The sequence below is a fragment of the Anabas testudineus genome, chromosome 9, assembly GCF_900324465.2.
Source record: "Anabas testudineus chromosome 9, fAnaTes1.2, whole genome shotgun sequence".
NCBI classification, from domain to species: Eukaryota; Metazoa; Chordata; class Actinopteri; order Anabantiformes; family Anabantidae; genus Anabas; species Anabas testudineus.
Genome location: NC_046618.1, coordinates 20,996,257 through 21,023,851, shown reverse-complemented (window position 1 = coordinate 21,023,851; position 27,595 = coordinate 20,996,257). Strand labels below are relative to the sequence as shown.

At 40.4% G+C, this 27,595-nt stretch overlaps 1 protein-coding gene across 24 annotated transcripts in view; it reads left to right on the top strand.

The window, feature by feature from the left end:
- camk2b1 (calcium/calmodulin-dependent protein kinase (CaM kinase) II beta 1) overlaps positions 1 to 27,595 on the top strand; it is a 67,126-nt gene that overhangs the window by 16,827 nt on the left and 22,704 nt on the right. For 6 of the 24 annotated variants that reach the window (XM_026342650.1, XM_026342639.1, XM_026342648.1 and 3 more), the window contains exons 6-14: positions 9,155 to 9,227; positions 12,575 to 12,677; positions 14,610 to 14,693; positions 14,848 to 14,942; positions 16,182 to 16,304; positions 16,461 to 16,544; positions 17,615 to 17,657; positions 25,074 to 25,111; positions 27,466 to 27,498. In XM_026342650.1, the coding sequence (XP_026198435.1) occupies positions 9,155 to 9,227; positions 12,575 to 12,677; positions 14,610 to 14,693; positions 14,848 to 14,942; positions 16,182 to 16,304; positions 16,461 to 16,544; positions 17,615 to 17,657; positions 25,074 to 25,111; positions 27,466 to 27,498 (676 nt within the window). Of the gene's footprint in view, positions 1 to 5,772; positions 5,846 to 9,154; positions 9,228 to 12,574; positions 12,678 to 14,609; positions 14,694 to 14,847; positions 14,943 to 16,181; positions 16,305 to 16,460; positions 16,545 to 17,614; positions 17,658 to 20,349; positions 20,446 to 25,073; positions 25,112 to 27,465; positions 27,499 to 27,595 lie in introns of all 24 variants that reach the window. The other 18 variants (XM_033326130.1, XM_033326126.1, XM_033326129.1 and 15 more) reach the window with 7 other exon arrangements.

Sequence of the window (27,595 nt, the reverse complement as noted above, 5' to 3'; positions counted from 1 at the left end):
TAAACTATAGTTTCTACTCCATATCGAGTTGTAGCTTGAGAACAGTGAACTCAGGTAATTTGATCAAAGTGTTATCTGACTGACTGACTTCGTAACCAGTTTAGATTACATTTTATTCACATGCTTTAAGTCTTAAATATCCACTGTGTAAATGCTAATGAAAAGTTTTAGTTTCCTGAGCTGAAACAACTGATGATTATTGTCAGATGACTTCATGTAATCACAATAAAAAACACTTTTATAGAAAAATGTCTATAATAATATTCCTATGAGGAAAGTGATACCATACAAGTTTTATAAACATGATCTGTGCTGTAGTGCAGAGCTTACTGACACCTCATGACTTAATTTCTGGTCATGTCCTTAAATTTTAATTAGTCTGTGCCATTACATATAAACAAGTGTCATTCTTACTCACCTAAATTCATTTAATTGCCTGTATAATTTGCATAACTGTGCGTTAAACTATCACCATTCAGAATGAGTCTGATGCGGTTTAGTTCTTCAGTTTTTTTCACACACAAATAGAGTTATTTTTGAACCTTTTTTTAATGAAATATTCAGCAAAATGTCAGCGTGACTGACTGGATGGCAGCAGCAACAAGGGGGTGGCTTTTAGGCCCACATGCCACTCATAGTGAAAAGGTCAAACCCGACATTTATTCTCCTTAAAGTAAACCAATGAATCCTGGCTTCTAGAAAGTACTTTGAAAAATGTATGTTTGGAATCTGATGTTATACCGAATCTACCTAGAACAGAGTTTTAGTGGATTTTTAAACACTAATGGAAATTCTGGAAACATCATTTTGCAGTCACATCATCAGGTGAAGTAGAAAACAGCAAACGTTATTCTACAATGTGCATTGAATCTTCCCAAACAGAACTTTAGCTTCATACTTGTTTGTGATTTTCATCTAGATGAGATGACAGTGTGTAGCTCACGTAGCAAGTGATTGCAGCAGCATATCTGAGCCAGACAAAGAAAGATGTACAGAGCCCTGGACTACACATGACTACTTCTGTAATGCCACCATGTTGGCAGGAATGACACAGGTGACGGTGAGGATGAATGGCACTACTATGGATTTCCAGCTAAGCTTATTGTGCACATTACTTTCAAATACACTGAACATTATGTTGCAAAGCTCAATATGATGCCCCTGTAGTGCTTTTCAGAAATACTGAAACAGCCCCAGGTTGTGGTACTTTCACTCTCGTTGAAGTCAACGAGACAGTAAATAGAAGAAACATTATATTTTCCATTGCTGTGAAATCATTTGACAAACTCTGGAAGTATTTCCTACAACCCCGAAGCCTCCACCCTCCGGTTTACTGACCGCTGGTTGCAGATTTGATCATGCAAATGAGAACGGCACGTCACTTGACCGCAGTAGTGAATCACACTGTTTACAAAGTCTAATGTTACATCCACGTGTAAAAGGGGGAGATATGTTTTTTATCAGCAGCATCTGTATTGGGACTAATGTCATCATCATATTAATTATTTTTTTAAGTTTAATAAAACTATAAACTGACAGACCTGCAGCATATGGTAGCAGAACAACTAAGAAACAAGCACAGTTATAGTGTGATAGTTGAAGTGTGTTATTATTGTCATTGTAATGGTACGTAATCTAAAGACAAATGATTGGTTTTATCTTGTGTGGTTCATTTTTAAATTGAGTTTTATTTCATACAGTTTCAGTACTTTTAGGAAATGAATGTATTATTTTAGTGGACGTCATTACAAGTGTGATAATTATCTCACTTACTGGCTCATTTTGAGTCTCATTTAACCACAGTTCTCTGTCTTCTTTTCACTACAAGCACAAAATGTTTTTCATACTGACGTGCTGCAATCAGTCTCCAGGAAACTGCACTACTAAAAATGTTATACTGACTTATTCTGCTGTTTTCACTTTCATAAGACATAAGTCATTAATCTTTTAGAAATGGTGTTTAAGGTAGAGAATTTCAGTATGATGATCAACTGAGACGCAGTCTTTTCGTCATATTTACATACTTAGCAGTCTCCATCTAGTGCCTGAAAATGTCTCCATACACCTGATGCCGAGCAGCTTCTGTTCAGTTTTTCTAGCTAACAAAGTGTTTTTTCAGTTTCAGTTTAGTGATGGCAGTTTTATGCTTTAATGTTCTTGTTGGTGAGGACTAATTAGAGTTTCAGATGTTCGGCCTGGGGATATTGGGGCTGGTCCTCACTTTAGGAAACACCTGAAAAAAGGCTGTTTGGGGAATAAGACTTGGTTTAGCAGATGAGGTTAGAATTAGAGTGATGGCTGTTTGTGTCTGGGTGTACAGCCGTCTATGTACCTACCATATGCTACAGTGTTAGTACAGTGCTGTGGTAAAGAATTGGATCCAGTTCTGATTTTTAATATAAAACAAAAAGCAAGTTAGGCAAACACAACACACAAGTTTTAAAGGATAATTGTTATATTTTTTTTTTGCCAAAAAACAGTTGAAAAAGGATTCACACTTCTTTCTATTGCATTAAAACAAACACAAAATTGCATCGATCAGTCTGCAAAGGGTTACAAAGCTATTTCCAAGGCCCTAAGACTCTACAGATCCACAATGACAGACCGTTAGTACAAATAGAGACGAAATTAGCCCAAGGGCACGATGATGACTCATCTACGATTCCACAAACGGTCTCCCAAGGTCAGTTGTCATGACTCCACTAGGTAGAAATGTCATCCATGGCCAGTTTGACTTTCAACAATTGAGGGAAACATGAATTCTGTTCACTACCAGGGAATCCTGAAGGACATGTCATCAGTCTGTGAGTAGAAGCACAAGCGCATCAGGGATATAAAGCAAGAAAAGCATCTGAATGACTGAAATGGACTGAAGTTTTAGAGTGGGCTCAAAATGAACTAGTGATTAGTGGATTACTTTTATTACATCAGTGATTTAGGTATTGGATAAAGTTTTTTCTGCTCTTTGCTCAAATTTTTTGTTTGAATATTTAGTGTGATATACGCAGAGAGAAGAAATCAGGAAGGGGTGGAATATTTATTCACATACTAGCTGTGACTGTAACACTACTGATTGCTGATTTTCCCTCCCACCTTGTAACCTACATACAGACACAAACTCACGTTACTTTCCCCTCCCTTCTCGATACCAGTCATTCAGGCCAGTTCTTCCCTCACTCCCTTGGAGACCAGCAAGAAGTGGGACTTTAATTAGCTGCGATAATTAGTGCTACACACACACAAATACACACAAACCCCGAACTGTGCTACATCACACCTTGTTGCCCCCTATCAGTGGATGGAGATTATTATTATTATGAGTAGATCTTAGTAGTAAATTACACCAAAAGATGAATTAATCATTTTTTATCGCATAAAGGGAAAAAAAAAAACAACTGACAAACAAATTACAGAAACACATCACTGTTTATTAAGTAGCTTTGACTGATATTTTAGCTCATTATACTGTGATGTTCACACTCCTTTTAGCACTAGTCCACCAACCACTGATAAAACTGTCTGAGGTTTTACTGTCCCAGCTTCTAAATGACCAGCTTTCTATATTACCCCTCACTTTACTGACGCTCTCTGCATAGTTTAGTGTTTACTTGCACGTAATCTAAAGGGTTAATGTTAGAGCTGGTATAGATATCTAAGAAAAGATTGGATTTCACCTCATGATAGCGTCACAACACTAGACAGATGTATCATATGAGCTCAGACTGTGTCATCTTCAATGTCAAAAATATTGGGCACTGCAGATTTATCAGGTTCCCTGATCCACTGCCACGGATATTGTGTGCTCTCAGTTTCCATGGTGAAAAATTTAAAAAAGATTATTTTGTTGTTTGTGCTGTGTTGATATATTTTTATCCTCTCATTCATTCCACTTGCACAGAACACATTTATTACTTCGGTACAGGGTGTATTTTAGCATACGCAGACATGTGAGAGGGAGAGAACGTGCCCTTTCGTGACACACACTGGCTCTTTATTTGATTTTCCTTCCAGTATCACTTTACTTTCCTGCAGAGAACAGTGGGTAATTGTTGCTCAATGTGCTGAGCAAGTCACATTTTTTTGGCCAGTGTGATGAAGGCTGTACTTTTTTCACTCTTTGCCCCACCGGGAGTTCACAAACAGACAAGTCTGTTGGAATGACATAATGGTTTTGGACATTGGGTTAGTTAGAAAGAGATACACAAAGGACAAACCAAAGAGTGGGATGGAGACGCTCTCCTATTTCTAAATGTCATGCACAGTGGGTCACAGTGAGTTCAAGCCATGTGTCCATGCAAGTTTCAATCACATTATCGTTCCAGCATAGATACACAAGCAAGAGTCAGCTCAATCATCAGGACAATGAGGTGTAAAAAAAATGAATGTAGGATCAGTAATAATGAAGAAATGATGCAGAAAACTGTGCTATTCAGTGTGGATATCAGCTCCTTATCTGACTTAGTCAGAGGCATGAGCTTCCTTTATTACAAACAAAGTGGGGAGTGGACAGCAGTATCACTTATGATGGATTCTAGTAAGTGAGTGAACAACACGAAGCCTTTGTTCAGTGCGTACGCTCATCTTCTGCTGTGTTACCATTGAATCACTCCTGTGAAACTGTGATAATTACAGATAGTTGCCATTTCTTTTTATTAATTGATCATGTGTTGAATCTTGAAGACACAAACAATTAGCTCATTAATTAGTCAGTCAATCGACCTAAAAATGAAGTGTCTCCAGTTCTGATAATCACATAATGGTTTCAGTCATTTAGCAAATTGAATGCATTATTTACAAAATAAGAATCTATAATTAAATAACAAGTTGCAGCACGTAAGAACTTTGACAAACTACAGACACATGAGGAGTGTCTCTTTGTAAGATGTGCACATACCTGTCATATTTTCTAGATTTGTGTGTGTGTGTGTTTTTATGAGCAGGCATCCACATCTATCACTCTCATTCTCTCTCACAGTCCTCCCACTCACTAGACACTGTGTGGGCGTGGATCCTGCAGGCTGCCTGTCTCCCTGCGCCTTCTATTAGTCACATATTCTGCACATTAGACACATTGCACCAAGCATACATACACATACATTCAAATATACACACACTAGAGTGATGGAAACATTTCCATCGCTAAAATCCTTCTAGTGATGGAAAAAATAGACTGGTGTCAGTTTCATCCTCTGCATAAGTGTTCCATTTCTTTCATGTGTTATTACCACTTTTTGCTCTTTAAACACTTCCTATCTCCTCTCACAGTTCCTCCTCTCCTCTCCTCTCCTCTCCTCTCCTCTCCTCTCCTCTCCTCTCCTCTCCTCTCCTCTCCTCTCCTCTCCTCTCCTCTCCTCTCCTCTCCTGTTGGTGTTGTGATTTTTGTCTGGCAGGTTTCTGCTGTGGCCGCTCTTGTCTCTCATCATGTTTTAAAAAGCAAAACGAAACGTTTTTGTCTCCTACACCTGCATTCACCCACCCATCTCACCTCTTCCAACATCTCTATCTGCATCAATCTCCACCTGTTCCTCATTCCTTGTCTCTTCTGCCTGTTATCTGTCCTTTGCACCTCCTCCTTTTTTTATCTTGCCATTTCCTTATCTTTCATTTTCTCTCGTTCATCATTGCACTTGGCTCTGCTCCGTCACTCTCATCACCTTCCATTGTTTTTCTTCCCCTTCATCGTCACCCCTCTCTGTACCTCCCCATGATCCATTGCTCCTTTCACCCCCATCCACCTCCACTGTCCCTCCTCTCTCTGTTTTGTCTTCACAGTCACTGTATCCATCAGATTCTAGAAAGTGTCCATCACATTCACCAACATGACATAGTGCACAGGGACCTGAAGGTTAGTATATGTAGAGAAGCATCTGCATCCCTCACCTCCCTCTTCCCTACAGCCTTTGCCTGCTTAATTTGCTTCCTCTGTCCCTTTCCTCCTTCCTGCCCTCCTTCGTTCCTGCTCCGTCTCGTCTGTTCGTGTCAGTCTTGTCAGTTGCTGGTCTCATGTCCTCCTGTCTGACTTGTCTTTTGATATGCTGTTATATTTTGTTTTTGCTTTTTTATTAAATTATATTGACATTTTTTAAATTGAAGAACCCCGGCCTGCCTCACCCACCCTCCCTGCTCCATCTGCCCTCCCACTTGTTTCCTTTTCAGTCACTTCACAAACAACTACATAACAAAAGCTCCTGTTGCACTGACTGGCAGCCTAATCAATGAATGAATGAGCCTTGTACACACACACTCGCATTCACAGAGTCACCCACAGTGAGCACCCAACATTCAGTCGGTGTAATAAATATCAGCTTTTATACACGCCTGTGCAACCATCAATTTCTCCCACCAGGCTTGTTTAAAAATCCACAGTTTTATTTATTGTGTTCTCCATCAATTCTTTTTTATTCCCTCCTCCTTCCGTCTTTCTCCCTTTGAACTGTTTATTTTGTTATATTGATCCCTCTATTTTCAAGACAGCCACATTCAACATCAACCACATCTTTAGAGAGGACATTTTGAGCTAAAAACGCAACCAAAGACGTGCAGCACATTTAAAACATCAGACCTATACCTCATAATAAATCCTCACCACAGTTGTATTTTACTTAGTTCATACACATTTTCGATGTTCTTTAAATTCTTATGTGTGATTTTATGAAATCATGATTGAAGAACTTGTCTGATACGAAGCAAAAAAATTGTCTTTCAGTACAGTACTTATTAAGTATTATAAATGTACTTATTTACCGTCAGGGAAAGACGGGTCATCCAACACTCTCCATCAAGTTCAGACAAAACCACCCACACATGTACAGGAACCTCACCCTGCAGGTTACAGAGCTCAACAGCTGAGCAAGTGGGGGAGGATGAACATGGACACACACTGAACTGCATGCATATCTACACCCAGGCACACATTCATGTATGAATGGGGGTAGCAAAAGAACACACACATTTCATAGATGGAACGCCTTTTAGCCTCAGCATGCACTTGTAGTGACACGTTTGTGTTGGCTTTTAGGTTTTGTGCCACATGTGACCTGTCCTGTATTTATTTGTTGGGAGACCTCAGTAAACAAACCAGAGGATTCAAATTTGCAGTAATGAACTTGACAGCCTTGTCAGTCCATGTTTTTCTCCCTCACTATAATATTAATATAATATAATAATAATATAATAATCATATTTCCCCAGACTTTATTGAAACCCACTGTACCTATGTGCCGATGTTCTTTTCCTTGGAAAGAGCAGTAGACCAAACACAATATGGGATGTGTGATAAAAGATCAAAGATCTAAACACCACAGTGGTAACATCATATACAACAATTATTAACAACAACTGATTGAAAACTAGGTTTATATTTTACGTGTTTCAGTGTGTGTATTAGCTTTTCGTAGGCATGCACAAACACGTTACTTCATTGGTCATCACATTTTTCAACAATATACTGTACAAAGGTCAGGAAGCTGCTGTTCTCTCATCTGTAATTGGACAATTAGACTAATGACCTGTCAACTACACAGAGTAGAGCAGCAGTGCAGCAGATTTCTACATTCAGACCTTTTTCTGTTTTTTTTTTTACTGTGACAAAACACTTCAGAAGAAGTGTTTCAACCTGAAAATAACAATGATTAATGAAAAATATATGATATTATATAATCAACCATTAATGTCTTTAAATTTAAGATTTAGAGCTTGGATAAGAACACTGGGGGATATTAATCTATTTTCTTTTTGGAGAACTCTTGTATGTCATTGTTCCTTCATTGTTGTGTGATCACTAAAGCAGCTTTAAAGCAACTTTTTGCCCATGCCCTCCTTGCCGTCATTTGACCTCATCGCAGTCATTGATGACTTTCATGTCGTAAATAAACAACATCATAATAGTTCCCAGCAGTACTAATCAGTCAGTCAGTGCACAGGAAACACACATGCACGGTCAAGCTTTGGTCCACACACAGCACCACAACTGCTTGTGTGTGTGCATCAGTCCACACCTCCCACAGGTGGACAGGCTGGGCCCAGGCAATGTACATGGCCCTCTTTACACATGTACATGTTGTCTGTCTATTTATATATATATATATATATATATATATATATATATATATATATATATATATATATATATATATATATATATATATGAAATACTGTATATATTATATATATATTTAATCTTGTTTCCCAACTCTCTACTCTCTGCATAGACTTACACCTCAGTCACCCCCTCAGTGTTCCTCACACAGTTTCTGACTTTTAGGTTTTTATTTTTAGTGTCCAATGACGAACTGACAGAATGACAGCTCTTGTCAACAGAGGCCAGCTAGGCTGGCAGTAGACATGGCATTGATCCCAGACACATCTTTTAAATGTTATTAATTGCACAATGACTCACTCCTTCCCTTACTTCCTTTATCAATGCCTTCTGTGGCCCCCTATTCTCACACTTTCTTTCATCACCCAAGGCCTGCTGGCTTAAACGTGGAGGATAGGTGGGGTATCTAGAATCCACCTGCAGCAATCTGATCCAAATGTTTTTTCTTAGGTACATCTATGGCTATATAATCTGTACAGAGAAGCACATAGGATGAAGAGCAGAGAATATATGCATTCATTGCAGAATAGATTGACTCTAAGAAAACTTCTGTTGCAGAACACACACAGCTATGCCCTTCCAGGCCAATCGAGTCAAACCCATAGCTACCGCCAACCCTCGAAAACCTCACTAATGAAGGTTATTGATCCCATCTTCTGTGCTGTAGGGTGTTCGATTGCAAAACGGAGGCCATTTTAAACGTAGGTCATCTATTGTGTGGGAAGCTCACCATTGAAGAGCAAACAATATACAACCCATTTTTGACCTACAGGCTGCATTAAACTGACTGTTTGTATAGAAAACTCTTGCAATCTATGAAATGTTAAAAATGAACCTTTCTGGCTTCACTTTCTTAAATCTGGGAATGTGTTTAGCTGTGGATCAGCCAATAAAAGCTGAACGTGTGACACAACAGAAGAGTCTTTTCTACCCATGTTCTACCCCTCATGCCTCCCCCCCACCTTGCCTCATTTACCCCCCACACTCTTGGCTTGTGCACGGGATTGTAGCGCTGCTCAGACTAACATGCGCTCCCCCCTTGGTGTTTGCATGCAGTCATTGCATCCAGCAGATCCTGGAGGCGGTGCTTCACTGCCATCAAATGGGCGTGGTGCACCGGGACCTGAAGGTGAGTGATGGGGATAGCCTTGTCATCCCTTGAGAATGTGCTTATGTATTTGTGTAAGAGGGTTATGTGTGTGCTGTTTGTGTGCTTTTTATAAGTCCTTGAGAAACAGTCTGTGATGTTTATGAATGTAATGTTGCTTTAAACCATCTTATTCCACCTAAATTCTAGTATAAAATAGAATTCAGGCCTAGACTACAGTAGCTTGTATTTAGAGTCAGGTGTAAGCCTTTCATCGCACTCAGAGCAAGAACAGGCCGAACACCATGAGACGGTCATACATATCATGTCTGACCTTTCTCCTGCTCTGCCCTATTATACGCAGCCTCCAGCACTGTGCAGTCACCTTCTTTTCCTGTTGTGTAAACACCACTTCCCTCAGTCTAGGGAAATTTCAGGCATGCAACACTGGCCATGCTGGCTGACCAGACTGTAACCTTTTTGGAAGAGGATCCGGTCATAACACAGCAAGGCTATTTTTTATCGCTGGATCCATCTAAGATGGCCCAAGAGGACACTTAATCTGGCCTCTGTTTCATTACTAGCCAGAAATAGAGGCTAACCATTGATTTTCTGACACCATGCGTGTTTTTGATTGCGTTTATAGATCATTTAATGACTCTCAGTGCCCCAAATGTGACAGCTCGTTTTCTATAAACGTCCTTCAATTAGCCGGTGATGTTGGGACATTTGGTTATATTAGTTGACTGAGTGGTTGCACTCAGGATGGGAAACTGAGAGGCAGCTGCTAATTTTGAACTGAATTCTTAGGAATGTGTGAATTCTTCATAGGTTTATTTTGTATTAAGCACCATTTGATCAGTTATTTTTGCTGAGGTTGAGATGCCTTTTCGGTACAACCGTACAGTAAGAAACTGACGAATAGTTTTAGTATTTAAATGTGGCTTAAAGAAGAACTTGTGGAAACCTTTTCCTTGTAATGTCAGATACTGTAAGAGCTGTGTGTCCAGTGTGTAAGCATTTAAAACTTGTTTCCAGTTCTGTTGCTGTCGTGTCTTGTATCTAGTATTGTTTTTGAATGTGCATGTCTGTACTGTATGTTGCACGTTGTTTTGCATGTAGTTTGTCAAGTAGACTTCTTCTATGCAAATGTCAGTCCCAGCATTCCAGCAAAGGCGTGTTGTGTTTATCAGAACTAGTTATGTCTATTTCTTTATTTAGCCGACATGCCTATCTGGTTTCACACCCAAGCGTCGGCGAGCATTTCATGCAATAGGTCATAGTGTGATGACTGAGGACAGCCTGGGTGACAAGATCCCTTAAATTAGCAATTGGGTTATGAGATGACAACACAATTAATAAAACAACTTTTAGTTTGACGCAAGTAATGGATGTAATAAAAGTGGATTCATAGGTACACGACACTTCAACTAAAGCTGAGAAATTTTAAAATTTTAAATTAGTCAGTGACACAGAATCTCAGAATGTCAAACAATACTTAGCCTTGACTTTAATCTAAATACAAACGGAGTCATTTCCAGAAGCACAATATTTATCAGGTTGTAATAAGTTAGTCGAGTAATAATAAGACGAGTGTCTTTTTAATCTGGGCATACATCTCTGGCACTTTACCTGTAGGAATTAGTCAGGATTGTTGCAGCAGCTCCAGAACCTCTGCATTCAGGGGAATACAAAGAGAGAAAGGAAGCTAGAAATCACTGTTTGAAACACCCACTCGTGACCCGCTCTCAAATACAGCATTTTCTATCTTCTTTGCTCCGGCCGTCTCTCTCCCTAAACCACACCAGTTGGTAGTCATCAGTGAGCTGCTCAGCTGAGTGTGAAGAGATGGGTGGAGAAGGAGCGCTTGCATCAAAAAGTGATGGCTCCTGCTGCTGCTGCTGGTGCTGCTACGTCTGAACCACTGTTTTGATTGAAGCACATGCTTCATCTGAATTTCCACCCACTTCCGTTTTCACAGATTATCTGGCTGCTGTAGTGTTAGCAGGTTTTAACTCTCTCATTTACGAAACAGTAAAGCCTAACCAAGCTGTGAGAGTGTGAAGACATGAGGACGGCGCCGAGCCTTAGGATTACTGGTTGTACACTCACAATCGCTCTCTCTTGCTCATTTCCTTCTCTTTTACTTTTGAGCTCAAAGGCTGTAAAAGCTCACATTTATATTTGCACTTTAAATACACAGTATTCCTTTGCCTTAAAAATAAGAAATTAGCAGAGGGGAGAGAGCAGAGGGAGGAAGGCAGAGGATGTAAAGACACACTGCTGCAATGCAGTGGAGGCAGTGACAGAAATATAACCTAAATATAATGTCCTCATTCTTTCCATGCTGTAAGTTTGCACTGGTGGTGCGTTCCAGGAGACAGCTACACTAGTTAATTGGAAGAGAATAGGGGAGTTGCTTAAGTGACATTAAAGAGACTTAGGGTAGTCCCCGAAAGACAGGGGAGACTTAAAAGTCCTTAATGATATAAGCATCATTGTAAGTGTAAGACTATTAAAGGTCAGCATCTCACACCTGGTGAACATGTTTTACTGTTGACATATTCATATTCAAGTTAGAAGCATTTTAAAACTGCACTTTACATACTTAACTGTTAAACCACAAGTACAATCTTTGATGCAGAGCTGCTCTAAAGACTGAAATAATTTTACACCTCTACACATTTATTTTAAAAGGGTAAAACCAAAGAACCGAATATATCTTTCTGTGGAGTCTGTCTGGAGTTCAGTACAGGAACAAGTAAGGAAAAACCAATATTATCAAGTATTTTGCTCTGGCTTTTAATGGAATTACCGATATGTGGGTTATCGTGTTACCTTTCCTGACCTCATAAGTAGTCATACTAATTCATATTGTGTAATGCGTAGGCAAGCTTGTTGATGATTTTCCATTACCACCGACATGAATGAATTGAAAGTTTAAAATTAAAAATTTGAATTTTTATTCATATTTTCTACCTGAATGCTTAAAATCGCCCGTCTCTTTACACATGCAGTGATTAAGTGAGATTAAGAGAGATGTTGAGAGAGTGAGAGGGAGAAAAAGCAGGGGCCAGTGGGGATAGAAGCCCATTATTAGAGCTCTCTTCTGACAGAGAATAATGAGGCTAGTTGCATTATCTGGGCCACAGAGATGGAGCCTATAGACCACAGCACACCACATGAGACTAGAACACACAGCGCTGCAAACTGAGTTTAACACTGCTGAAATGGGGACTAACCTTTATTGTGGAGCTTTTATATGTCTGTACAAGTTATCAAATGATATCTGTGTCTTGTGTGTGTGTTTGCTGAATGTGTTTTGTACCTCCATCATCTCATTTCAAAATATTGGGTAACCCTTTTTTCTCTCCTCTTGCTCATTGTAGCCAGAGAACCTGCTCCTGGCAAGTAAATGTAAGAACGCTGCAGTGAAGCTGGCTGACTTTGGCCTGGCCATCGAGGTGCAGGGGGATCAGCAGGCCTGGTTTGGTAGGTAGAGCAAATACTGGACCTAATGACAAGTATTTATACCGATGAGCCACAGCACTGAAACCAGGTGAAGAAGTTAATAACATTGATTATCTCGTTATAGTGGAACCTGTCAGGGGGTGGGATATATTAGGCAGCAAGTGAACAGCCAGTTGTTGAAGAGTGTGTTGGAAGCAGGAAAAATTTGATTACCGTGTATTAGGGTGTGTAGCCACAGAGGGATCAGAGCTTCCGCCTATGTTGAACCCTGTCCACTGCAAAAAGTGGCTACAACAGGTGCATGAGCATGAAGAGGAGCGTGGACTGGTCTTATGAATCATGTTTTCTTGTACATCACCTGAAGAAGAGATGGCACCAGAATGCACTGTCTGTAGTAGTAGAATCATCTGTGGAGGCTCCACCTCATGGATGTACTCTTGACATGTTGCCAAATACCAGGAGACACTTCAGACGTCTTCTGGAGCCGATGCCTTGATTGGTCAGAACAGTTTTTGGTGCAAAGGGGTGGACCTATGCACTATTTGGCATGAGTCTCTCTGAAGCTTTAACGATCCTCATTACTACAGTGACTCTGGTGGCAGAGGTTATGTTAATCTGAGGTCTGAAGACCACAGAACCTTAATGACAGTAACCTCAGCTACATGATAATATTTCAGCTGTCTAAATTTGTTAGCTCCATGCCCCTCTTGTAGTAGGGAACCCTCTTGTAGTCATGGAAGGGGTACTGCCATATTGTCAATGTTGGTGCTTAGGTTACATTTTGCTTCACTAAAAAGAGGAAGTACCATTATTAGATTTGGTTGCATTTGATACACATTGATTAAATATCTATCTGGCATGTCAGTGATGGAATAAAACATCTGATTAATGAGTGACTACCGAAACTCAGTATTTAATTGGCACCGGGGCAAAATTATTGAAAGCATCCGATCAATATCAATAAGCTCACATGTTAAAGGTTCTGCGTTCGGAGAAATTTAAAAAAATGTCACATTTACTAGTGGTACATTAAAAGGTCTTGTGCATTTTATTTTATTTCTGATGAAGACATTTGTCTGTGATGCATTTTTCCCAATCCAGGAGAGACTTCTCTCAGATCTTGTGTGGGAAATGCGGGGGCAGCTTTCTGTCTGACACACTGCAACACCGAAACACAAACACAGAGACCATGCTTTTTGTGACGATTGCTTAGTGTACTAAACATTTAAAAGTACAGTTACACTTGACTGAGGTTGATGCTCGCTGCCAACAAGTCTTTTGCACGTACGGACAAAAAAACGAGCAACATGTTGAAAAAGTTAGTAAAAGTCTGTCACATACAGGTGCAGAAACAGTTTTAGACGGACTAGTTTGTAGTTAATCTCTTTTTGTCCCAGGTAGTGAGAAGTGAAAATAAGGTGTTACCAACACATTTATATTTTTACCTAACATCTGTTAAAGGTCGAACATTTAATTCATATATTCTGTTGAGAGTTAATGAATAATAATCCATAATATTTGCTATAAAATTCTCTCTTCCCTCAGTCAGTGGCCTAAGACAAAAAAGTACTGCAACAGAAGAATGTTAATTTATACACAGCACATATGAGAAGATAGATAAATGTTAATATTCTGCTTAATTTATTTTATCTTTAGCTTAAAAATAACAGAAAGTACATAAAAGAGTACAGTTGAAGTATCAAATCAAAAGAAGTGGCTGTGTTTGTTCATACATGATTATATATTAAAAAAGACAAAACAAACCGTGACCAGGACAAACCTTTAAATATCTAATTACCACTGTTCACATCTGGCGTGAGAGATTGTCAGTCAGTCAGTCAGAACTTACTAAAGATGATCTTGCTTTTTATCTGAGGATAGCAGCTTCCCAATCTGTTGCCTTGAGCATGTCAATCAGTTGTGTGTATATGTGTGTGTGTGTTTTCACTGCAGGATTTGCTGGCACACCGGGGTACCTCTCCCCTGAGGTATTGAGGAAGGAGGCATATGGCAAACCTGTGGACATCTGGGCCTGCGGTGAGTTGTGTAGAGGAATACATTCATTCACACACATAATACACACATGACATTTACTAAATAAGTCTACACAATAAAGCAGAAACACACACAAGCACAAACAGTGCTGTTCTCTGTCTATGTGTGGCCATATGTGTTTTTGTGTGGGTCTCAGGGGTGATCCTCTACATCCTGCTGGTGGGTTACCCTCCTTTCTGGGACGAGGACCAGCACAAGCTGTACCAGCAGATCAAGGCCGGAGCGTATGATGTGAGTCTCCTCTCCGCGCTCGTCCTTCTCCCTCGTTTCTCCCCTCCTGCTGTAATGTCCTCCCCTCTCCTCCCACTGCCCTTGTTCCTTTTTGGCAGCAGTTACGTAACTCAGTCACCTCATTCATATTTTAGGGGGTGCAAGAGAGGGAGCCTCATCTTAGATCACATTTAACTCCAAGCCAAATAGAGAGAGAGAGAGAGAGAGAGGCCGACTGGCTCTCTGGCAGGGATTCTGGGCTCACAGGGCACAGACCTCGACATTTATGCCTAAACACAACAGGACCTGATGGGTTTAGACTTTTTGAACAAATTGCTCGGGGCTGTTCTTGGACTGGCTTTCTGATATTGTTTCCCACAGGGGAAAACAATGGCTAAAATGTGGAAAATACAAGTACTGACAACATCCTGGGTTCAAATCTGTCCTTTGACCTATGTTGTTTGTTGTCTTCTTCCTCTCTCTCGAGCTTTGAGATGTGTTTACTGTGCAGTAGAGTCGAATAATATCAAAACTCAAAGGACATTATTATAGATTTTAGAGTACAGTCTGTACTGTTTCATGTGTTTAATATGATTCAAACAAAGACGGCCAGAACGCAGCAACTCTTGACAGGTGACACTGACAACAAGAAAGTCAATAGAAAAAAACAAACTAAATTAAAAATCCCATTGACAAACCAAGACACAAGTAGAATTGCTGTTTAAATGTAACAGTATAAATTATAGAAAGCTATAGGACATTATTAATTAAAGGGAACGAGCACCTAGATGAAAGAAGTAAAGATGTTGAACAGGGCACTGTGTGAACGCACCCATGCATGTTGGTGGGAGGCAGAGACTGAGTGCAGGCAGCACTGACAGGTGAACATTGATTATCTCGTTAACAACCTTCACCTGTCAAGAGACGGGATATATTTGGGAGCAAGTGAACAGTCGGTTTTTGACATTGAAAGTGATTTTGACAAGGGCCAATCTGAGGCTGGGTCAGACCATCTCCAAAACACAAGGTCTTATCAGGTGCATCAGGTATCTACAGAAACAACAACCAGCAAATCCAGAAAGGGTCATGGGAACCTAAGGTTCACTGATGCAGTTGGAGATCGTAGGGTAGCTCATCCTGTCTGATGTTTGCACGTAATTAAAATCTTTGCTTAAATCTTTGTCGACTGTTTGGTTCATCAACAAGTAATTTCAGCTCTAGACTGAATGTTAAGACATGCGGTTGTGTTCCTTGCTTCAGTTCCCTTCCCCAGAGTGGGATACAGTCACCCCAGAGGCCAAAAACCTGATCAACCAGATGTTGACCATTAACCCAGCCAAGAGGATCACTGCTCAGGAGGCCCTCAAACACCCATGGGTCTGCGTAAGTGTCCTGAGAAGCACACTGCAGTTATTTTATTATTATCAGTGTTTGGAGAACCAAACATTTCTTCTTGTCTTTGTTTTCCTAAAACCCTCTCTGTTTGATATCCTCTCCCACTCCACCTAACACTCCTCTTTTTCTTCGTCCTCTTGCCAGCAACGATCCACAGTGGCGTCTATGATGCACAGACAGGAGACCGTGGAGTGCCTGAAGAAATTCAATGCCAGGAGAAAACTCAAGGTCGGTTTGAAAACTCACTATCTCAAACACCAACCTCTTCAGCTTTAATAGCCTATTGTGCAAGATAAAATAATTTTCCTCAACTCTAATCCTTATTTTTTGTTATTTTGGGGTGGTGTTTTTTTATGAAGAGACTGTATGAAGATCTTAAACCCATAGCTTCCTTTCTACACTGATTTACTGGTGACATTTTGTGTGGATACAACAGCTTAGCCATTGGAGCATGTCGCCATTACCCTGCTGCTTTTGGCCAGTCTTGGCGTGGCTCAAATACCAGCACATGAGAAACTGGAAGCAGAAACGCAGGTGGCCCCAGGAACTTGTTGGCTCATTCAACCAACGTGCCATCAGCACGAACAAGTTGTCTCTAGCTTTTCACATTTAAAAGGAAGGGGACAAATATGGAAATTCAGTTTTTACAGAGAAAATTTGGAACCATTATAGTGAATTCAATCATTCTTCATATATATTTGTAATATTTCCATATTACTCTATTGTGTGCACACTGCATCAAATGTATGTCTGTCCATCCTCCATTGCACACTGAATGGTTTTATCCACTATTACTCGATTATATGATGGATAGATGCTGTGATATTGGGCCAAAAATAAATTATGATTAAGTAAAATAGTACATTTAAATATTTGTATGTGGTAAAAGTATGCAATAATATGCCTTCAGTAACCAGTGTGACCCTCTTCTGGATCAATAGCTTAGACTTAGACATGGGGTTCAACTTGACTTCCCAGAGTATTACACACCTCACTCTTGGTGTGATAGTTGTTGGTCGACCACAGTGGTGTCTTTAGAAATCTTTACGTAACCCTTTCCAGCCTGGTGAGCATCAGCAGCTCTTCTTCTAGGGTCTTCAGAAACCATGAGACACTTCTTAAAAACCATTGACCATCGATTGAAACAACATGACTCTGATTTCCCCTGAAATGTATTTTTGCTTTTTCTCAGTTTTCTCTGTGATTTAATTTCATGTTACATCCTCACTTGACACAGTAGTGTTGAGTGGTTTAACTGCTTGAACGTAAACAGCTCTTCTTATTGTTTATCTTCTCAGGGGGCCATTCTTACTACCATGCTGGTTTCTCGAAATTTTTCCGGTGAGTGTTATCTGGACATATTTCTCTTATCCCTCATTAATATAACATTCATATCTGTGAACCTGCATCACTTCATATGTAGTTGATGTAAACAGTTTAAGTGTAGAGATTTTTTCATCTGCATTTTACAGTTGCATTTTTTTTGTGAATACTTAAGTACTTAGTCGAACTTAAATATTTTTTTGACATAAGCAAGTCTGTTGCAGTTAGTTAAGGAACATGTCTCTAAGTTGGACTCACTGTGGCTCTCAAAAGTGATCAGACCTTAAACAACCTAAAACCTGACTTATCTAACTGCTGTGAATCTAAGCCAATCACTGCCACCACAAACCATTTATTCAGTCATCTTTAAGGCCTTCAGAGGACTAGTATTTTAAAGCAGGATTTGAACATTGCAGTCTAACTTAGAAATGTGGCTTAAATACAAAAACAAAAACATATGTAGACTTTGTCTTATCATGTTCTTTACTGCCAAAATGGTGGCATGTGCCTTATAAACACCTTAAAAATTCAGCAACAGACTCATTTGTTTCCCCTGACTATAGAAATACTGTATATTTAAATTAATATATTTTAATAATAAGTTTGTAGAGCATGCAAAAGCAAAACTTTCATTTTCATTTCATCTCAGTGCAACTTCAGTGTTCCCCTCAGCGTCATCACACTGCATTATAAAAACATGTGTTAAATAAATACACATTATAACAACTCTTTTACATTTTAATTATACTAATCTGAGTGATATAATGTTTAAGAATTGTGACTGACAAGCTTAAACATCCATACCAACCACATCTGTGACAAATGTCTATGGACAAAAATTAGCCTCAGTAATGGTGTCAAATGCACGTTACTGTACTCATTTAAAAAGGAGAGGGTTTTACAAATGTGTATTACAGTTTGTTCAGCAAACAGCTGTAAACTAATATTACAACAGCTGTATGCAACTTCAACAAATCAAATAAACTCAATCAAATCATCCATCTTTAAGACATTTACACAAGTGATGATGTAGAATAGTTCATTGTAATGTTGTCTGACAAAATGTGTGTTTGTTTATGGATTCTGCTGTTTATTTGTGGGCTCTATACTTTACACACACGCCATCATATGCATTGGTGGATGGTCGATTATGTAACACTGGGAAACACTGATGTTGATCAGCAAGCTGTGGATGTCTTTGTGTATTTGTCTCGTGTGTATCTCTGTTAACAGATGACACTGTCTTCAAGGTTTATTGTTGATTATGATGACACATACTGTAAAATAAAATGTAATACTGTGATCTGTGCCTCAGAGGCACTTTCACAAATTAATTTCTTCAGTGAAGAACTAAGTTATACTCTAAATGAGTTTCACTTAATGAGGCATGTTGAGCACTGTTGTGGTCAGTGAAATGAGCCTGTTGTCAAAGTACAATCTTTAGTTTTCAACAGGAAGTCAGCATTTGTGTGCAACAGCCCTTTAGTGCAGCAAACTCTGGGAGAAGCCTGTAAAACTCATACTGACGGTACTTTTGGAGAGTAATTGAGTATTTCAAGAATTCAACACAGTTCCTTCAGCGTCTTTCGTCTAATGAATCACAAACACTGACTCTATGTTCGTGAACAGTGTGTGTGTGTGTGTGTTTTGCATATGTAGATGTATGCGTGTGTCTGAGTGATGTTTGTGTGTGTTTGTACGTGCAAGCATGCCGCTTCAGTAAATGACTCACAGCAGCCGCTCGGACGCTGTAAGCTTTACAATGGGAAACGGTCTGAACATCCACTGAACAACCACTCAGCTGTTTAACTCCTACACACTGACCAGAGTGTCTGGCTGTGTCACCACTCTCAAACGCCTTTCTCTCACTCTCTTTCCTATTCTTAGGAAGCTATACTCCATTATAAGTGTGAGGTCCTCAGGTGAATGAGTCAGAGGATGAGAAATAGCAAAAAAGGATAAAAAAAAGAAAGAGACAGGGCTTCGGTGCAAAATAGCCGTGCAGCATTACATCATGGCAAAAGCCAATATCAGTGCTATAAGTAATGGCTTAGTCTATTCTGATGATATATTATGAATCATGTGTTGTATACAGTAGATCTGTGTATCAGTGTCCCTATGCTGACACGGAGGTGGTTCCGTTTTCCTCCACGTGTTCATGTAACGTCTCGTGGGAGTCGTACCATATAAGGTTATATAACTTTTATATTTGCGTACATATTTGCCTACTGTAAGATTTTGCCAACACCTTTTAAGGTCATGAGCACTAAGACTTTACTAACACTGACTAAATCCTGTATCATCATCTCCATCATCATCATCCTAACAACAATGCTCTTTTCAGGCATACGTAGAGACAATATGCAGGTATCACAGCGTCTCAGACGAACGTTGAGATCTGTGCGTCTCTCCCTGACATTTCTCTCTGCTGACACTTCTGTCGAAGCAGAAGTGGTCTATGAATAGGAATGAGTCCCATTCTCTAAACTAATGAGCCCTGTTTGTCTCCGTCTTTCTGTCTCTCACCTTTTCTGTCTCTTTCCCCACCCTGCCCACTGGTCACCTCCTTTTCTCTCTTCTTTCTGATGTCACTCCGCCTTTTCTCCATCTTTACACCCTGTTCCTCACTCACCTCTTTCTCTCGTTCTTCTCCTTCTTGCCTTGTAACTCTCTTTCTTCTTGTGTGACTGGGTATTGGACTCTTTAACAGTGGGCAGCAGGCAGACCACCGCTCCAGCCTCTGTGACTGCGGCCGCGGCAGCAGTGGCTGCAGCCGCCGGCACCACTGCAGGGCTGGTGGAACAAGGTAGCATGGTGGCTCACCCAGGGCATGCCACCCCCTCTTCCTCTCTTCCACTCCTCCTCCTCCTCCCCTTTCTCTATCCTTGTTCTTTGCTCTTTATTCCTTCTCTTCTTCTGTCTTCCCCCTTTGATTTTACCCTTCCTCTTCCCTTCTGGGAGCTCAGAGCATGATGGCTGACCACCTTGCTAGCTGCATCTCTCATTAACTTATCAGCAGCAGTAGCTACGTTTTTCATTCATGCAAATTCATGCAGTCAGTTCATATTTATCACCAAGACATCTTACCTAACACTTCTGGTTCCATGTATTAGTTCTTTGTTGGAACGGATACATTCATAAATACATAAAAAATGGAATCCCAGCTACTGCTGTTGTTTTCAACATCAGCACATCTGTCACCTCCTGTCTGAGATCTGATAGGTTGGCTGCTGCGCCTATCACTGCTGTCATCATCTCTGACCTTTATCCTTTCATCCTCCTCTTTTGACAAAGCCACCGAGCATGGCCTGGTCCCCCAAACTTATGTCCTGTCTCTCTTTTTTGTCTTTTTCCTCCCCTTGCCACTCAATTCTGCCCTAGTCACTTTCCTACATCCTCTCATTTCCACGTCTCTGGCCACCGTTGTGTCTTTAGTCACCCTCTACATTTCATCAACATCACCCCCACATTCCCTCTTCCCACCATTGTTTCATATCTTACTGTCCACTCACTCCTCTTTCCTTCTCTCTTCTTTTCTCTGTCTGACAATGACACTGGAAAGTTCACCCCTTGTCAGTTAAGGATGGAACTGCCCGGGAGCTGTCGGTGAATGCTGCATGGGGCACTGAAGTGGTGCATGCGCTGCAACATTGGTGCATGGTGAACACTGTGGAAGCTGCAAGGCTGGGCTGGTTCTCACATAGTAACTGTACTGTTGGTACATTGGGGTGTTTGTGGTGAATCAGCTCAGGCTGCACAAACAGTCGAGTGGTTAAGTTAATGCAAAATACATGAAGCAAAACTTCACTTCACTTTACTTTCTGTCTGAACACATGGTTAGACCTCAAAAGCAAGCAGCCGCCACCACAGCTGATGTTGCAGTGTGGTGAAGTTGAGTTCAGCTATTTTTTACCTTTAGAGGAGCAAATTAAGCAATTTCCAAATGCAACTGACTCAGAGTAACTTGGTCAAGTTGGTGTTATTTCTGCCCCACCGGTAAATGTAAATCTGCACACTTGTTCAGCACTACACATGTTTCTGTACAGTATTTTGAGCACCATGGAGGAGGAGACCGAAGCAGTGGCAGTGTCCTTGTTTCTGTGGCCTGCTGGGACTCCACCGTCCTCTCTGTGTCCCGCAGCCTCCACTAGGCACCAATCAAATATTTATAGTGGGCTGCCTCCCCCAATCAGCCTCACTCTGCCACACTGGCTTACTGGAGGCATTGCTCTATATCTTACATATTCATATACACAAATACAATCATCAACTACAGGACTAAACATCATGCAGGAATAAGATAAATGTGTCTTTTAATGTGTCCTGGACTCCAACTTGCTATGCATAGGAAACAGTCTTGAGGCACTCCTGCACCTGGGTGACTTAAAATAGCTTTTTCCATTTCCAGAAGGCACCTCTTGGCTTGTGTTAGTACCACTGATCTCCATGTAAATCCATGCCCATCCTTGCTTCGCTCTTGCAGTGGTGAATCTTGCTTATTGTTAGTGGGTATCAGTGATACTTTTGTTTTAATCTCTTCCTCCTCTCTTTTCTTGCTTCATGTCTAATTTGTGGCAAGGTAAGGAGCGCCCCTTGCTTCTTCACCTTCAGTATGAATTAAGATTCCTTTGATTTTTCAGGTTTCCACAGAGATTCATCTTCATCACTGGAATTAAAGCCATTTTTAGCCAACATCAGTTTCCACAAGATCCAGCTTGACAGAAAAATGGTGTTCGGAAAGAGCACAATGAAACATATCCTCGCCTCTGCCAATGCATCAGACAGTATGAAAGAGTGTACTTGACACTGTTCTGACCCCATTTCTTCTCCTCAGTAACAACCAGCCATTGGAAGGAGACTGGGGAAGATCAGCACAACAATAAGCCATACACATTCATGCCACTTTCGCATCCCTTTAAGTTATCTAGTGCTTCTTTATCACTTCCTATTGCTCCTTCCTCGACTGCTGCCTCACAACTATGAGATACTATTTCACTGAGGCAAGAAAATAAAAAGAAAATTACTACAAAATGCATGTATTCTATAGACCATGTCACCAAATCTCCCTTGTATCACTGTCTAACCTTTCAAGCTATATCTTTAAAAGTCCTCTTGTAAGTATAAATTTTTCTACTTAAAAGGACTGGGTCAGGCCTCCACTAGTCTTTGAACCTTCTTCCTTTGGACGGCAACTCTGTTCCCACTAAGAAATCACTGCCCAATGGAATTTCTTAAGGGATTCAGGCTTCTGTTGAAAATTCAATGTAGCTGGCTTGGAGCATGTTTGGAAGCGGAAGTAAGAAATTTGGAGAAGAGCTATGTCTCATGTTCAGAGAGAGAGAAAGAGAGAGGCAGGGAGAAAGAAAGTAAAAAATTCCAGACCACCAGAAATAGTGTTTTATGTAACATGGCTGGCCGCTGATGTGATTGCATCTGATTAGACTTGAAACTGCACTCAGCCCCTTTAAAAAGTCCCAGTAACGATTACATCTAGGGAAGTAAGACAGAAAGAGCCCAGGAGTCTGGGACTTTGACTGGCAGGTGATCAGCACCAGCATTTCTCAAAGTAATTGAGGATGTGTGTGACGTGTATTCTTTATGTATCCTCTCTGCTATAAAAGACTTTACTGCTGTTCACTCTGTCATGTTGAAACTCTGTTGGATGTCTTCAAATGTTCCAATACTCTTGCATATATGTTGTTTATATCGATGACAAATGTTTAATAGCAGCAAATTAATAATGTCTCCAAACTGGAGGTCTTTCTAGTTAACAAGAACCTCCAGTTGCCACAACTTCCAAATAACCTCACCTCACCAATCTATTTAAATTAATATTGTCTCTTCTTGGATGGGCTCTAGCGTTTTTTATTCTTATTCTTTCTATTTAACTTATTTTTCTGATATGTTTTCCCATGTAGTCAGTAATTTATCCTGTCTGTCATAAAGATCACTTTCAGATTTTTGTTTCATCAAATGTCACAATAAGAATCAAGTATGATTGGGGCATGTGCTCACTTTAGCTTTTGCAAAAAAGATTCTCTGTCTTGATTTGTGATTGACGAAAGTTAGTCACAGTCATGGAAATCCAATCCCAACAAAATGGTAACATTTAACACTCTTAAGCATGACTAAAGGTTTGGGACAGTCTGCAAGTTAAATTTTGGTATCAACTTTTAAGTGGAAAACTACACTTAATTGTCCAATCTTGTCAACATCTGGTTTCTTGTTAGTTAGTTTCTGTCTGCGTCCCCAAAGACACACTTTAAGTCTGCAGAAACACCAACATCACACTTACTTTCACCCACAATGGATGAAAATGCATCTATCTAATGAAATCGGACCACCTTGCTATCCACGCCTTAGTGGTAAAATCATATTTAATGCTCCGTGGACGTCTTCTGCTGTCTGCACACAGTTTCCACAGTTATAAGGGATTATGGGAATTACTCTCATCGGTGGACTGTGTCTACAGTATCATTCCTCCTCTTCTACCCACCTCCCTCACCCCCTTTCCTCATTAGCCTTCATTAGAGAGCAGACTGAAGACTAATCCCCTGCTAAGGCCCCCACAGAGTTCTTTAAGGCAGGGCTTATTGTTGGGTTTAGATGGCTTCTGTGTGAGGCAGCCATTTTTGTTTGGGCTTCCTCACAGTCACAAGGGGGACGTGGAACAGGAATTCATGTGAAACTAAGAATTGTAGAACATTTTTATTTCACTGACTTCAACAACATCTTCACACTTTCATAAAACATATCTTGTTATAACCTAAAAGGAATTGAGCTCTAGACAGACTAGAAATAAATACAGTGATATATATATACTAGTACACCTGACTAAACAGTTTGGTCATCAAGCCTTTTCTATCATAATTTGGTTGTACAACCTGTGTTACCATTATTTCTGAGATTTCACACACCAGGTTGTTCTTAGGAAGTGGAAACAGTGACTCAGACACTTTTCATAACATTGTCTGGTGAAGCAGCTAACCAGAAGTCTCACACAGGCTCAGATAAACATAATGTTGGCAAATTATTAAAAAAAATCACACACAACTTCATTTGAACCTACCGTTTGTGAGGAAAACAGATCAAGGCAGATTGTACGGTGTGACTCATACATCAGTCAATTGTTCATACATTTCTAGTATCTAGTGAAATCTGGAGGTGGCAGGTTTGTCTAGCTGGGAGAGTCAAAGTGCTGCATTTGTACGACACAGTTTATTAGAAGGGTTTTGGTTCAGCATAAAGCCAGTATCTTCTACAAGTTAGGTTAATGAATGTAAATAAACAGCCTAAAGTCAATTGAATTCTATCTCTAAAGCCTTTATGTTAGGTTAAATACAGTGTGAAGCATGTGCTCATGAATCACAGATGAACATTGAGTCCTCATCCCCATTGCTGACCTGTTATTTCTGCCTGTGTTTGTCATTGCAGCAGCTAAGACCATGCTCAACAAAAAGGCAGATGTCAAGGTAAGTGCCATCACACTATTCAGTCTTGCTCCAGTTCCTCTACCACTTGCTCTTCTTGAATTTCCAGAACTAGAGACTTTCTTTCCTCTTCCTCTTTGCTGTTTCTCTCAGCTTTTTCAGTTACCTCTGTCCTGAACGTACTTATCTAACTTTTACCTTCTCTAGGTTTTTTTTGTCTTTATTTGTTGCTGAATGTCTTTGTTTCTCATTTTGTGTCGTGTGTCAATGCATGAGTTATTTCTTGTGATATACAGTGTGAAGATTGTAGTTTTGTTATCAGATAGTGTCTCCATATTAGGGCTGATGCCTTCTACTACTGAATAGTACACAAAGTTTTGTGTGTGTCTAAATACTCACAGATAGAAAACACAGCCCTGCTCTGGATGCATATCTGTGGACATACACGTGTTAGTGCCTTTATGTCTCAGTCTGCATGTTCTTGCCACTGGACTAGCCTCAAGTAGACATCTTTCTGCGAGCACTCTTTATCTTGCTTTGGCATTATTTAGCTCATTGCCACCTCTTCATCTCCATTATTAAATGTAACCATCTGTCAGTCCTTCACATTTGTTTCTTCATCACTTCCTCTCCCTCTCCCTCTCATTCCTTCATTTCTGTCTCTTCCTCCTCTTTCAGCGTTTCCTTTTCCTGCTCACCCCATCTGGTCTTTAACCCTGCATTCCTGCTCATCCTTAATGAAGAACTCTCACCATCCCACGCTCTTGCATACACACGCTACAGTGACACATCCCACACACAGCTTCCATTAATGCGTCTATGTGTGCAGCGTGCATGCAAGCTAGAGCGCGACAAAGCGTGGAACATTGTGTACATGCAAACAAAATGTGTTTACTTCCTCGCATTTTACAATATATTAGGTGGAGCTTCGCTCACATGCATGTGGATATTTAGGTGTGTGTTTCTAAATGTGTGTGAATACAGTATATCACATTTATTTATGTCGATTTGAAAAGAGAACGAAAGCGCAAGTGAGGAGTGTGAGCATGCCTGCACATAAAGTGTGCGTAAGTGTGGGTGTCCACATGTGTGGTTCGCTCATGTGCAGCACTGTGTGTGTGTGTGTTTGTGTGTATGTGCGAATACCCCCCCCCCCCCCCCCTTTCTCCCTGCTCAGTCACTTTAGCGGGGAATGTGACTCCAGTTCCAGGAATAGCTGCTAGTCTGGACCCTGGAAACTCAGACGACAGAAATAGATGCTTACTTCCACTATGGCGCACTCATCGCCTAGCAACAGGCTCCCCACACACTTGCCCCGAACCATTTCTGAAGGCATCTTCTTCGTTTGCTGCCGTCCCTGCTCTCCTCCTTTTCTCCCTCTTCTCTCCACGTCCTTTTGTTCTTGTGACGACTCTGCCCTCTTCTCCTTGGCCTCTCCGCCTCCTTTTCTCCCTCCAGTTCATTAATGCCTAATGACACCTGACGTTGTTCAGCTGTAGCACCTGCTCTCTTTGGCACTAACTATGCACCAGCGTCACCTCCCCCCAAGTGCTGCCAGCGACTGCCAATTAAAGCCACTCCATTCAGCTTTTCATTCAGTGTTGTTATACTGATCACACGCACTACATCTATTTTTGTTCTTTTAAAAGTTATTACATGTAGCATTATCATTATATATTGTAATATCATACAAAGAGTAGAGAAAATTATGATGATGAACTGCTACAAAATGAATGAATAACCTCATTAGATTTGGCCTGAATATGATAAAATCTAAAATACAACATGACGATGACGTTTCCAGTGTTTTTGTTTTCTTTCGTCTTGTTCATTTGGAGTGGTTACACCTGCATTATGTTTCCACATTGGTGTCCACATCATTTATTCATGTATAAATGCTAAATGCAACAACTTTAGCGTTGAGTCAGTCATGGTTTTAAATATAAAATGAACTTTGGGAGAATACATATGCTGGCAAAATAAATTTTGCATTTACTTGTTCTTGCTTCTTGTTGGCCCAAATGCTCCTAATCCTTTGACAGATGAACAGTGGGTCATCAGTTTCACCATCTGCTCAATTCTTATGTCCTTTTTCTGATTACTTCCACTTAAGACACCGCTCTTCTGCATGTATTACTTTCACAATGACTCTTCCAAATCTGAGTCCTTCTGCTTTGTCCAGTCTGCTTGGAAACATCTCCTCCTGCTCTCATGAAGGATTGAAACTTGTGTTGCCATTAAGATATACGAGTGTTGGTTTAGATAAGTTTTCTTTTGATTTTTTGTACCAGTACAAGTCATTCACTTGTTGTCACTGGTTACTTTATCCCCCTCCTTCTTCGACTGTACATCCATTCATCCATCAACAAATCCATCCATCAATCGTCTGAGGACAGAAACGCAAGTCCAGCTCCACTGTCCAGTATATGGTGAGCATGTTATTTATGCATTTGCCCGGTTTCTCCTTTTTTGCTTCCTCTCTCTACTTGTTCATTCCTTTAACTATTCATCCACCTTTCACATGTC